Source organism: Cetorhinus maximus, chromosome 8 (assembly GCF_964194155.1).
Source record: "Cetorhinus maximus chromosome 8, sCetMax3.hap1.1, whole genome shotgun sequence".
Taxonomy (NCBI): Eukaryota; Metazoa; Chordata; class Chondrichthyes; order Lamniformes; family Cetorhinidae; genus Cetorhinus; species Cetorhinus maximus.
This window is the reverse complement of record NC_135886.1, coordinates 23231659-23246221: the sequence shown is the minus strand read 5'-3', so window position 1 is coordinate 23246221 and position 14563 is coordinate 23231659. Positions and strand designations below refer to the sequence as shown.

General features: G+C 41.7%; 1 protein-coding gene across 1 annotated transcript in view; it reads right to left on the bottom strand.

Moving 5' to 3' along the window:
* Positions 1-5163: 5163 nt before the first annotated feature.
* LOC144684075 (LHFPL tetraspan subfamily member 5 protein-like) overlaps positions 5164-14563 on the bottom strand; it is a 122280-nt gene continuing 112880 nt past the window's right edge. The window contains exons 2-4 of the mRNA XM_078547791.1: positions 12766-13002; positions 11662-11674; positions 5164-5290 (exon numbers count right to left, since the gene is read on the bottom strand). Coding sequence (XP_078403917.1) covers positions 5164-5290; positions 11662-11674; positions 12766-13002 — 377 coding nt within the window. The remainder of the gene's footprint in view (positions 5291-11661; positions 11675-12765; positions 13003-14563) is intronic.

Sequence of the window (14563 nt, the reverse complement as noted above, 5' to 3'; positions counted from 1 at the left end):
CCTCAAGGAGTCGGGCTGGGGCCCTTGGGCACCCGAGGGGAGGAGGAGTGAAAGTGGACACTCCTGGGTCATCCACCAAGGGATCTCAGAGGCTATCCTCTTCCTCCGAGTCTTCTTTGCCTGTGACCCTTCACCCTCATCCTCTGTCACCCGTAGAGGGAGGAGCTGGTCCGTGAGTGATTCTGGAGGGAAAAGTGTGTGTGAGAGGCAGGGCTTTTCGGAGCCTTGGGCAAGCACACTCACATGCACACAGATCCTTCTCATTTTACACTCTTCTCAATGTCCTGAGCATTTTGAATGGTGGCTGCTGGGGTTCGCTTCCAGCTGTCCATCTGAGCTGACCTGCATCTTTGCCCAACCACTGATCATACTCCCATCCAGCACCTGACCTTGCCCACCACGACTCTCTCTTCATGTTTGATTTGGACAGCATCGTCTGGATTTGCTTTTTTTTTGCGCTCCCCGGTCACCCATTTCCTTTTCCCCATTGCAGTTGACCCCCAACCTCCCGGCATCACGTTCCGCCTCCCCTCCGTGACCTACCAGCCACAACCCTTTTCCTTCAGGGATGTCCATGTGAATGTGCACATTCCCTTCCTTCCTGAAAACCCTACCCCATCCACATTCACCTCCCTGACCACCTCCTTCCCACCCCTAGGGTCTGTGTCTGCCACTGGGACCCCACCAACTACCCTCATTGTTCCTTCCACCCTACCGCCTCACTTTACCCTTGGTCATTCTCACCCTTTCTCCATACCATGCCCACCCTCAGCTCACACCCCAGGAGGCAGATATGGACTTATCTGACCCCTTCTGTGCATGTCCACCCGCACACCCCTTCACACCCATTCCCCCTTTCACACCTCTCCTCCCGCACCCCCCCCACAATCCCTTCTGCCATCCCTTGTCCCTCCCCTCTCCCCACTCCTTTCTCCAGCCTTACCTCTTCCTCCAGCCTCACTTCTTCCTCCGCCCTTACTCCCTCCCCTCCCTGCACCCCTTCCTCCCCCCGGACCCCCTCTCCTCTCCACACTCCTTCCCTTGCACCTTCCACCCCCCCCTTACACTTACCTCCCCAGTTCCCTTCTTCTCCTCTGTTACCCGCTCGTCTCCCCCTTCCACCCGCCAACACCTTCATTGCCCCCCTTCCAACCTCACCCCCTTCCAACCTCACCCCCTTCTGACACCTCTTCCTCTCCCAGCTGTTCCTAGACCTTCCTTAACTATCATCCATTGTGAGCATCAACGGTAACTTTCCAACTTCCGTGAGCTACTTCGCAGCAGAGCCATGTCCGTGAGGATCCACCCAGCATGCCATGGACGTTCCCCCAGGATCCCATTGCTGTTGGGCTCCAGCATCTTCTGCTCAGATGTCTGCAATGTGAGCAAGGCCCTGGTGGTTAAGTCCCGACTTCTGGACATCACACTTGTCAAGACGTGTTCTACACAAGCATGTTTTCCCGCCGATGTGGGCAGACGATCCAGCGGCTATGGGGTGGGAATGATTCCGGTGGGCAGGCTTAATAATATGCTGATGTATTACAATGAGGTTCCCGGAGCCCAATGGCGGAGAAAACAGCCCGCCGTTGGCGGACGATCGTGAATCAGTTTCACGCCATTTTGAATCTGATTGCGCCATATTGTTCACTCATGCCACCAAACACTCCCGACACCAATGGGCCACTGAAAATCCTGGCCATTGTTTCTGTGTCTCCTCTCGCAATCCCATCTTTAACTCCCTCCCTTTATTTTGCTTTCTGTACGTGATTTGGCATTGATTCAAATATTCTAACTTGCACTCCCTGGTTCAGACTTTGTATCTCAATAAGGACCCTTTGATGTGTGGTTAAGGAAAATAGCACCCCTCCGCAAGCTCCCCTCCCCCTCCCTTCTGCCCCACATCTGCTAACATCTGAACACTGGATGCCAGAGCCTTTACAGGCGGACCTTGTATCCAAGTTTCACAGTGCAAATGGAAGGGGGTAAAATAGCAAAGATTATGCTTCTCACGTGCATGTTTTTATCATTCACCTGTCAATTTTCCCCGATAGATATAGCTGTCAGAAAATTTCAGCCTGCTGGGGAAAGAGCAAAGCCCATTGCCAACGTGCTTTCTATTTCTAACTTCGTCCGACCTGAAAAAAAGGTGCATGTGGTGGAAAGGTTAGTCCTGTGCCTGAACACAGATCCATTTCACAGATTCAACGCTTCGAGTCCAGATGACCCTTCAGAAGGGTCATATGGACTTGAAACATTTACTCTGTTTCTCTCTCCACAGATGCTGCTAGACCTGCTGAGATTTTCTAGCATTTTCTGTTTTTGTTTCAGATTTCCGGCATTTGCAGTATTTTGCTTTTATCCATTTCACATATTCTCCATCTCAATATGAACAGGCCCCATCAACAAAAATTTAAATATTCCTGAGTTTTAAAAAAAAAAACCACATTTTTGATGCAGCGCTTACTCTGCTGTGACAAGCGGTTGTTGCCACCTTCCCCAATATAAATGAACTGGACTAGTATCAGCAGGGCATAGCTAGAGCAAATGGAAGTCCCGCTGATCATGGTCATTCTCCTTGGTCAGTAATAGGGAAAAGGTTTTTCTATGACCCCAGAAAAATGTTGTGCTATCTTTCCCTTGTTATACTTGCTTCTGGATTCACCTTAATATGGCAATTTTTGAAAAAGTTTACCCAACAAGTGTACAAAATGGTCTAGGACCAATTGTCCCTTCAATCTGTTTTCATTTCTTTTTGCCTCTGATACTGATTTTTCATAATTTTCATTATTTTTGAAATTATCACCACTAAACAGTAAATCTAAATGCATATTTAGAAACTTCTTACTGAGGTAAATTAGTGAATAAAGCTGAGAGTTAAGTCTCCTGATCTTATAAGGGATTAATCAGTAAAAGCCACACCATTGAGGCTCTTAACTTCTGTTTTAGCAACTTCTTGAAATTGGACTAAAACATATAAACTCCCAATCTCCAATCATATAATTTGTACATCAAAAAATGTTGCTCACAACACGTCAAGAATGGAGATGAGCTTTTTTCTGCTTGCTCTTCTATTTGCAGTACATATTATGTGCAAATCTCTAGTTTGCCACTATAAAAATGTGCTGTTTATCAAATAAATTTCAGCTATTTTCCTTCATTCTGTGATCCCGTTTTTGTACTAGTTAAAACTTATATTACAGCTTATAAAGTGCAAGCAATATTAGTAGTGGTTTCATGCTTCACCATTATAAGATCTTAAGGAATAGGAGCAAGAGTAGGCCATTTGGCCCATCGAGTCTCCTCAGCCATTCAATAAGATAATAGCTGACCTGATTGTGGCCTTACTCACTTTCCTGCCTGCACCACCACAGCATCCCTTGTCCCCATAACCCTTGATTCCCTTATAGATCAAAAATCTAACTCTGCCATGAATATTCAATTACCCAGCCTCTAAGTGGAGATCTCTGGAAGGGAATTCCAAAGACAACCCCCTGAAAGAAGAAATCCCTCCTTATCTCCGTCTTAAATGGGATATCCCTTATTTTTAAAGTACATCCCCGGTTCGAAATTCCCCCGCAAGGGGAAACATTGTCTCAGCATCGACCCTGTCAAGCCCCTTCAATCTTTTTTCAATATTATCCCCCTCATTTTCTAAAATCTAAAATCAACCTTCCCTCATAAGACAGGCTGTTATCCTGGGAATCAGCCTAGTGAACCTTCTCTGAACTGCTTCCATGGAAGTATATTCTTCCTTAAGTAAGGAGATGAAAACTGTACACAGTACTATAGGTGAGGTCTCTCCAATGCTCTGAACAGTTGTAGCAAGACTTCCCTACTTTTATATTCCATTTCCTTTAAATAATGGCCAACATTCCATTTGCCTGCCTAATTACTGATGTACCTGCATGTTAACTTTTTGTGATGTATAATACTTGCAGTCAACTCTCCTACTTGGAATTTTATATAATTTAAAGATGTGAAACCGTTTTGCAGATACACACAGTGGATGGAGTTACAATACTGCACTTCAGCTGCTAGGGGCTGCCTGAATAATAGAACTAAACATGTATGGGGAGAAATTTGGATTCTTTGTGTCTGTTTTTTGGGTGCTTAGAGTGCCCGCAGAGGTCCAAAATGCTGTCCACAGTGTGTGCACACATACTGGGTTGAACTGCACTGGATGCCATAATGGTGAGGACATTAGTGTGTACGCAGTGAACAGCTGCTGGATGTAAACACTGCAAGAAGATCATGGCTTTAATCGGCATGTAACATTGAATGCTTCAACAACCACCACTCTTAACCTCTCATAGCTGAACACGCATTCAGAAGTAGGAAGGACCCCACCGCCAAAACTATTTAAAGGAATCATCAATTACTTACAGGTTAGTTGCCGGTTGATTTCTTATGGCTGTTGCGATAGGTCCACAAGTGTTTAGAGTTTTCTATAGCTTAAAGTTGCAAAGGTCTATGGGCAGTAGTTCTTCTGCATGTGCTGTAGGAGTCTTTGCTGCCTTCAAGATGTCTTAGAAATCAATTGCTCCCAGACAAGTGTACACTGGTAGAAAATGAGCAGAGCATGTAGAGCAGAACAAGTTGCTGGAAGAGAGAGGTAGATGGAAGGGAGAAAAGAGCTTTCAGCAGGAGGCCACATCTGCCCACAATGCCTGTGGAGCAATTCTCCTATCTTAACTTAAGTGAGAAAAAATGGATGAGACTTCTCTGCTATAGTAAAGACACCATCACTGGAATCTGCCACCTGATGCAACCTCAGCAGGGCAAGACTTGTGCTGTAATAGAAGCTGCACCATCAGCCCTCAGGCGCTGCATCATGGTTGGATCTAAAAGTGTGGATGGAGTTGGTCACTAATCCATGCTGGGAAGGATGGGCTCTAAGCTCTTTGCAAAGTTGATGCTCGACTGCACGTTCCCTGATATTGATCTCAGGCATCCCATTGCACCAAGCACTTTGTTGTGCACGCAAATCAGCATTCTTCTGTAGATTGCCCCATTAAAGTATTCAACTAAACCCTCTGCAGCAGAACCTGTGCGACCTCCCTTCTGGTGGGCTGACGTCTGTACTATTCTTACCCCCTAACCTGGCTGCAGGCCACTGTGCTCAGTGTCGAACCACATGCAAATCCCACATCTAATGGCATCCTCTCAATTACGTGTAGTATCAGTATCTGAGCTGGTGGCCGAGTGTGTGAAATCAAGTGACACTGTGCCTTCATCATCACCGTTGTCTTGCTGTTTCTCCACTGCCTGACCAAGTTGCATTTTGAAGTATCTGAAAGGAGAAAGGTACAAGGGTAAGATTGTGGTATGAGGAGGATGGGAAATTGGATGTGAGAAGGAAGATCAGATATGAGGATGTCGTCATCTTCAATGGTTTTAACCCCGCTGCTGGCCATAGCCTCATCAATGGGTATTTCAATAATGGCCAGCACTGCCTCCTTCATGGTGTTAAGTCATGCAGGTATGTCTGTTCCCCTCCAGTTAGCTTCTGCTGCCTCCAGTTGTGCGCCATCTTTTCCTACAATAGAGAGGGTATAGTCAGTGAAATTGTCACGCACTCTGGGTGATGTTTGTCATGCTTGAACTGTTGCAGTGTGTGCAAACTGTGAGAGAGAGGCTGGCACCAGTGCTAAGTTTGTGACTGAGAGGTGAAGTGAATATGAGGTATGAGTCATGCCTGATAGAGATTGTTGGTAGGTGATTGAAGGGGGCAGTGGTGAATTCAGCAGTGTCAAATTGAGCCAGTGGTGCAGTTGGTACAATATTACATTTGAAGATACATTCACTGACCTTGACCACTCGCATGAGGTCATTGAACTTCTTGGGGCATTGCATCCAAGTCCTTGGTTTGACTCCTTGACCTCCAAGGCTACCTGCTGCCACTGCATTCTGAATGTTTGTCTGGGGGCACACCTGGCCCCCTGCTGATACACGGTATCCTTTCCTTCACCTCCTCCAAAGTCTTCATTGCAGCATTCAAAAATCTTAGAGCCTATGATGTGCCTCTCGAAAGGTCATGACCTGAAAATTAACTCTTGTGCATCTCTCTCTATAGATGCTGCCAGACCTGTTGAGTATTTCCACAATTTTCTGTTTTAAACCTGAACACTGATTTCGAGAAACCAAGATTGGGAGCATCAGTCCCAGCTGACACCGTCATACTTTGAATGGCAAGTGAGAACTGACTGATGTTAAAGTTGGCTCCAAAGTTTGACGGAAGGTTGGCTGCTATGAATGCATGAAATAACGATTGTCATGACAATATATCCCTTGACACTTGTACTATTTATTTGGTCAAGTGTTAGCTTGGAACATTACAAGTTGTTGTTGATACTGACTCACTCAGAGCTTTGTGTATTCAACTATCTTTTATAAACTACTGAAGTTGACCCTAAGGTAATTATGTAAAAGTTTGAGGTCAGTAGCCATCAACAGCCCCTGGGATTGTGTGAATAGAGGTGATTTATAATAGTTCCTAAAGTATTTATTTTACTAGCAAACTTTTTATCTTTTTACTTACCTAAAGCCATATCCCATCATGTGCTTTCTATACTTCTACTGAATGGTATAAATGTTATTACACTGGAAGCTCATATCTCTCTGAGCTACAAACCCAATTTTCTTTTTTTGCAGTCCTGGTCCTAATACGTTTTTCGCGATTGAATGTTGTTCAATTTCTGCCAGAAAGGATCTTAAAATAGCTACTTCCAATCTTTGCTGTAAAGCTATTCTCTAACCTTTCTCAAACAAGGTTTTGCATTTTGAGTATCAGATTTTAGTATCATTTTATGTTTAATTTGGAAAAAATTATGATTTACCCCATACCCCTGTCCCACTATACATAGGTACTAATCAAAATGTACCAGTGGAGATAGAAGAACAACGAGGACTGTAACCTGTTCCTTTAACTCTGTCTCCCTAATTTGAGGCAGATCAACAGGTATTATGGTTTTCCATGAGATAATTCCTTAAGTTCAACATCACAGGCCACTCGTATAAGTGAATCTCATGTCCCTTTGTGAACCAGATTGTGTCCTACAAATCTGGTCAATATTTAGGCGAATGCAGTGATGCCTGGGGCCATGCAGAGAATCATTGTGACTGTACTCCTCACTGGAAGATATCCATAAAATGTGGTCACTTTGTTCTTCTGCCTGCCAAAGACACACAATCTTTCAGTCTGTTGCAAACCATTGACAAATCTGGGTCCTTTACTTATGTGGCTAGTCGTTACCTTGATATCCTCTGACTATTCCTGTATCTCTGCTAGCTTCGGACTAACTGCAGTCATCATGCAATACTGATCATGATACTACTACAAATTCTTCTGAAGATATCCCATAACAAAGGACATTAAGGATGCTATATAAACGCCATTTTTTATTAATGTAGCAAAATGCCACAATGTCCTTCACAGAAACGATAACCAAAGTTTGACACCGGGTAACATAGAAATATCAGGACAAGTGACCAAAAGCTTGGTCAAATGGATAAGGTTTAAGGAGGACCTTATAGAATGTAGAAAGGTGGAAAGGTTTAGGGAGTGAATTCCAGAGCTTTGTGTCTTGATAGCTGAAAGCACAGCTGCCAGTGGTGGGGTGAAGAAAATAGGAGATGCACAGAGGACAGAATTGGTAGAGTACAATGATCTTGGAAGTATATGGAGCTGCGAGAGTTCACTGTTTACGACATTTAGCTGGTCCAATATTCACAAAATGGAAGATGGTCTTTGGCCACTAAAATACAGCTGCCAAATGAGTGTTGTCTGTAAACAGCCCACAAGGTGTTTATAATTGAATGAAATGGCTTGAGCTATTGATATGTTCTAAGCGTGGAAGCCCGATCCCCAAATAGGGGCATGATATGTGGACCCCCACAATATTGTGTTCACAAATGCAGATGGCAGGCATGCATGGTGATAAATAGGCCTCTCGTTTTCTCTGCTAGCTATGGGAGAGACCTGACATTTTTTAATATTTTCTTCTGTAAAGTCAGCTAAGATTAGGAACTCCAGGGATCAAACCTTTGTGCCTTTGCAATGCTGTGCACAGGGGCTCCAATAGGTAGCACCAGCTGGTCCAAATGATAACACATTTGATATATCTATAATGAATATATGAAAAGATATTTCTCCTTGTGTGGTTTCAAGTCATTTAGTTTAATTCACACCATGTAGTGTCATTATCTAGTAGTAGAAATAACATTATCATCAAATCAACTAATAGCACAAAACAAAATCTTTATGATGTAAGAGGATCAATTTTAACTTGACCTGCTCAGCAGAAAATTGGAAAGTGGACATTTAAAAAATGAGCAGGTTACTTAACCACTCAGAATGTGACTCTTTTCCAACATCTCTGACATTAACCTGCAAGGGACTTCTTGAATTTATGCATATCAGTGTCAATAGGGCCATGACTGCATTTTAACCAGGTTTGAGTGGGCAAATCACTACAGCTTTCCTGCTAAGCAGAAGTGGATCAGCAGCTGATGGGAAAGACAAAGACCCCATAGGAAAGTTTAAAAAAGGAGCCAGATTGCTTATCTGGGGCTCCACAAGAAAGGTAGTGATCTCCCTTGCTCTAGCCCTTCTGCACTCCACCACTAAACTGGAAGCCAGCAGGTGACTAAAAGCTGACAGCTTCCTTGCACCCTCTTCCCTCCCATTCTAGGTGGAAGAAAGCCCTGTGGCATTTAAATCCTTGTGGATAAAGATTTTGTGGCCTCCTGCTGGTTCTGGAGGGCTGAAAATTCACCTAAAGTTGCAGTTGTGAAAATTCTATGATTAGATGTTGGCCACATTTGAATCCATTTCCGCCAGTTCACACGAATGAATAGCATGTTTTCTTTTGGACATACTTTACCAATTTACTTACGAATTCCAATTAGTTAGAATGTAAAGCCCAGATTTGCATTCAACTTTATCATAAAATAACAGAACAGAAAGAGGACAGTTAGTGCAATGCCTATGTGGCTCTGCTCGCTTTTCAAGTGGAGCTGTCTACCACGGATGATCTATTGTCTTGATTTTACCTAAAGTGCATTTACTTATCTGCTTTAGACATTATAATTTCTATGTTCCTAAATTCTATCTGTCACAACTGAAAATTGCTTTGGTATAATGTATGGTACGGGGTACCTGAAATAGAATTCTCACATTCCAAGGAAGAAATGTTGTACTGCTGTCACGTACATCAGATGGCTTATTTTTATCTGGCTAAAGCCAAATACAGTTTTCTATGTATGCTATTCAGGAAGCCCAGGTAAGTACATTTTGTTATAGGTGCACCAATTTCTTAACATGTGCTTTCCAAAAGCCTAAACTATAATTCTAGAATAGAATACTTAAATCATTAAGTACACTGACTTAACACTTTTAAAAGCCTTGTGTATATACAGCTTTATTTTAAGATTGGTTGTTGTCACCCTTTGTCATAGGAAGAATAAACATAGCAATATTGACAAAGGTCTCAAAGCTGCTCTCGTGAGTGTCTCAAACCAGTTCAGTTTTGTTACTTACTGCTTCAAAATGAACTAAAGACGTGTTCATGTGAAATTGTTTCTGCATGAAGCCCTACCAGCAATGGAAAATGTGATATTCATATGTGCATATTGAAAAGGCCTGTGCACCTGCTGAATAATAAGAATCTACCTTCTGTGGCAACTCATTGAGACTACACAGTCTCTAATGACTTGTTATCTCTCATCATTAAACATTGAACGTTCTCCACACATGCTTAAATATATCCTCCCATTTTCATCTTCTTTGCATTCCTGACCGTTCCCCCCATTACAGTCATCTCCTTTCACTTATTCATATCATTGTAGTACCTCAGGCTTTCATCCATGCATGCAAACAATAAAGCATCACTTAAGCTTCAAGAAGAAACTCCTGAGTCCAAAGTTGTTACTTCCCATTATTCTTATTAGCATTTTATTTTAATTCTTCCCTCCTCTTGGTTTATTTTCCCTGTGCCATACACCATTCTCTCAAATTTCTAAGTTATTTTCCAGACAAATGTGCTCTGTGCTGGCTGCCAGGAGGCGAACTGAGATTTTCATACTTTGTTATAAGGAAGGATAGTTGTTTTTTTTTTGGCTCTGCTTGGCCAAGACCATATGTAAGCAACATGTTCACATTTTATCAGTGTGTAATGAAACACCACAACTTTTACTATGACTTGCCATTTATTTAGTCAATCTGTTGAAGTTTTTTTTTATTAATCATGTAGTCTGTAAAAACCTCCACTTCCTTTGGTCTGAGGCACTCCAGCAGTTATTTGCCAATAGAATGAGGAATGAACAGTTATTTGAAAGAGTGGGATCTCAGCCTGAACATTTTTATAAATTGACAGCCCAGCTCTGGCCTATCAAAGTAACTGCAACAATAAATGCAAAATCGCAATCTCAGGCCTTTGAGAGTTGCTTGTTAACCTCTAGCCTGTCTATCACAGTTGCCCTTTCTAATGATCAGCTGGAAAGGTCAGATGAATTTAGAGACAGGGAAGTTCTTGAGAAGCCAACAGATAAATATTTGGATCGATATAATGAGGCTTTCATAATCTTCTCTCTCCACGTAACCTCCATTTTGATGTTTTCATTCATGCTTTGAAACAGGATTGAGTAGTAGTAGTGCCATAAAATTGTTCTTTCTTATGTCTAGGTCTCTCTGGCTTTAATGATTTAGAATGCTTAAGTGCAAGGCAAACATAGGGTCTGATTTTAACTCCCTCATCCTGGCTTCTGCCAGAGTGGGAGCCAGTTAAAATGGAATGGTGGGTTTACCTACTTCTTACCTGTCTTGACCTGGCCAACTGCAATTTTAAATTGCAGGCAGCAAGAACTGTTACTCTTTACTTCCTCCTTCCTTTCTTTCCCTTTTTTCCCTTACCCCTGCCACCTTTCCAGATCTGACCATTTTGGCCAGTTGGCAAATGGCATGCTAATGATGCCCAACCATTAAAATCAGCCAACCTGCTTGCTGTCACCCCTGGATAGGCATGTTGCTAGCTTTGCTGCATCTCCCATCTAGTAGTTAAAATTGAGCCCCGTACATGTTAAGGGATGGCTATAGCTCTATACTGGAAAGTGAGCACCGTGATTATATTTTGATGCAGAAGCTTGTGTCATTGGACTTTTCTAGCAGATTGCATTTGGTGCTGATGTGGAATTTTTGAGTGATTGTGTACACAAACAGCATCAACAGGTGAGTTGTTCAACATATTCAATTTGGATATAATTGGAATGGTGTCACACATAATATCATCTGGGATGCTAATTTTGGCAGGATAAGCAGCTACATGCTTGAGATTTTTCAGTCTTGTTTCCTAAACAGTAAAACTACCATTGAATTTGGAAATCAGAGGAATAATAAGCATTCAAATGCTTTTGGAAATGTTCCCTGACTTCTGATTGGTCACAATTCATGATTGAAAGATATTAGCAATAACAGATTGAGAACAATTCAGTGTGACTCTGTTATGAAGCAATTCAGCATTGTTCAAGGCAGGAATATAAAATTAATGTTAATAACCAGAAACTTACAGTTTAGATTCTTTTCTTAGCTCGTTATCTTAAAAGATTTATAACAGCTACAGGCAGCGTTGTCGGAGCTTTCATCTTCCACTGCTATCTCTGCCTCACCTTTGTGACAACACTGACAAATTAAAAGACTATTTATTTTTTACATTACAAAGCTGCTATTTTACAATAATCAACTTGCAATCACAGTATAATTTTTAACTGAGGGAAGCAGCTTAACTGGCTGTAATCTCATACTTCATTCAAATATTCCTTTCTCAGTTAAAATTCTCTTCTGTGTTCACTAGTACTGAGTTCTAATAAGCAGTACAATAGGAAAGGATATGATATGCCAAAATTCCAATTTTACTTCTAGATACTATCAGATATTGTACCATTTTTTGAATGTTTAAGGAATAGAATGATAGCCAACCTTTGAATTAGTGTTCAAGTGAATCATGTTGCCTGACTTTATAAAATGACATTTGATGTGGATTGAAAATGATATGTGCAGGCTTTTCTGTCTGAGCTATTGATTTACTTAAAAGATCCCTCACAGGCAACACTACTGAATGCAGACTGAGACATATCGGGGGTATCTCACTGACTTCATTAACAATGACATTGATCCCAATGGCACCACTTGTTCCTTGTGATTTCTTTTTGAGCCAGTACTTTTATTTCCTTCAGCAATCTTATTGTAGAGGAGATCAAATTGAATAAAGCCAGATGCACAGACTAAAAGGGCCTACAACTCCCCAACCATTACTGGGACATCAATAGAAATGCTTCGTAAAGATGAAATGAAGAACATGAAGGGTGAGTTAGTCATTTTTCGGCAATTGTGGTGGCCAATTAAGTTTGGTATTCCTGCAGACCTGTGAGCCTCCCTTGAGATTGGAAACTAATGGTTAGCACAGGAGAAAGATGTAAATGTTGCATTTGCACTTGGGAACCAGGCCTCAACAGACTGAAGGGCATAGCTGTCCTTACTGAGCTACTGAAATGCAAGTACAAGGCACATGTTACTACTTATCAGATATTAAAACCTTATCTTATTTAATTAAAATATATGTGTTGCTAATGGCTTGTCTCTTGACAGTTTCCTCAATTAATTTTTAGCAACTCCATTGATTTAAAGACACATTAATCCCCTGCGAGAACGCCAGATTTTGTTCAGATACAAATGAATTCAAGTCATGGCCCGAAATGCACAAAATCACTTACCTTTATTTTCTACCTTGAAATCCTCAGGAAGAAGGCTGTCTTGCCTGTTGCCAAGCACAAAGGCCAAGAAGGACAGAATGAGAGCATCCAGGATCCCAATTATAGCCAAGATGTAGGCCCAACGAACAGAACATGCTCCCAAAGTGTACTTGTCCGTTTTGTCCCCACACATTTGTTTGACTGCATCTGAATCCCAGCCATCGGGGTAAATCATGCATCCCATTATGAGGCCAGTAGCTAAAGGGAAAATAATCTTTGTTATACCAATGTTTTTTTTTGCAACATACAATAAAAACATATGCTGATATACTACAATTTTAAAAATTCTTTAATGGGATGTGAAAATCGCTGGCTAGGCCAGCATTTATTGCCCATGACAAATTGTCCTTGAGAAGGTGGTGGTGAGCTGCTGCCTTGAACCACTGTAGTCCATGTGGTGTAGGTACATCTACAGTGCTGTTAGGAATGGAATTCCAGGATTTTGACCCAGCGACAGTGAAGGAATGGTGATATATTTCCAAGTCAGGATGGTGTGTGGCTCGGGGGGGGGAACTTGCATGTCATAGTATGCTCATCCTTCTGCTGCCCTTATCCTTCGAAGGTGGTGGGGGTCATGGAGTATTTATTAACCTATTTGACATTTTATGGAAATCTAAATTGTTTGTAGCAGCAGCAGCTTCAAAAATTGAAACAAACACTTCTCCCTATTTGGTTTCATTGAAAGGCCTCCTGTTAAAACTGATAAAAATTAACCTTTTAAAAACATGACTGGAACAAGACATATTTGCAATTTTCATTTACTTCAGGAAATAAAAGCCATAGCTAAGGGAAGTCATGAAGGACAGAAACATTGAAAGTGTGAGACTATCCATTTCAATATTTCCAAAAAGTGGAATCAACATTTCTGCTATAGCCAAAATGATATGCTAATGTAATGTAGCTGATCTCCGGTGGTATTGTTCCCTGTTGCCTGAAACACAATTCCGAGAGGAGAATATTCAGAGAGATCTCAAATCTCCCACTGCTGTCATTAGCTGGTTATACCATATCTCCAATGTCTGCCAAAAGCTATAAAATGTACAAACAAAGCAATAGGATTCATTTCTATTAACATTGAAAAGCAGGGAAGTTATGTTAAATTTTGGCCACACTTGGAGTACTGGAGTTCTGGTCTCCAATATTTTAACAAGTGCAAAAGCAATTTACAATGATGATATCAGAACTGAGAAGTTAAAAACCATCAGAAATGAATAGACTGAGAGGTGACCTGGTAGGGTTCTTTAAAATTATGAAGAGATTTGATAAGGTAGATATAAGCCCAGATCTTTCTATCTCCGGTGTCATGAAAAGCAGATTACAGCTACAAATTACTTACAAGTGTAATGAACCTTTTAAGGAAGACTTGTGTGTTTTTAAAGAAATACAAGCAAGGCCAGTGAGTAAAAGATGGCTGATAATGTAAAGTGGCCACTTTCTGGAAAATTCCTATGTGGATTATACCGACAGACCTATCATGAGAGAATATGGAACGTCACACCTGAAAATGTGTCATGGCCTTCTTCAAAAGGGAGATCGGAAACATGCATAAGATTGAACTTTAATCTCCTATGGTTGTGGTGACAAAAGACTGATTTGCGCATCTCAGCAGTCACCTGAAAATCCAACTCCTGTTGGTTTATATCTCAGAATGTATAACTAGTTCTGATATGAATGCAAGACAACTATTTCCTCTCCTGGAATGCACAGGGGCGAAAAATGGGTTCAAAAAGCTGGTGTGCTGTGTATGTGACAGCAAGCA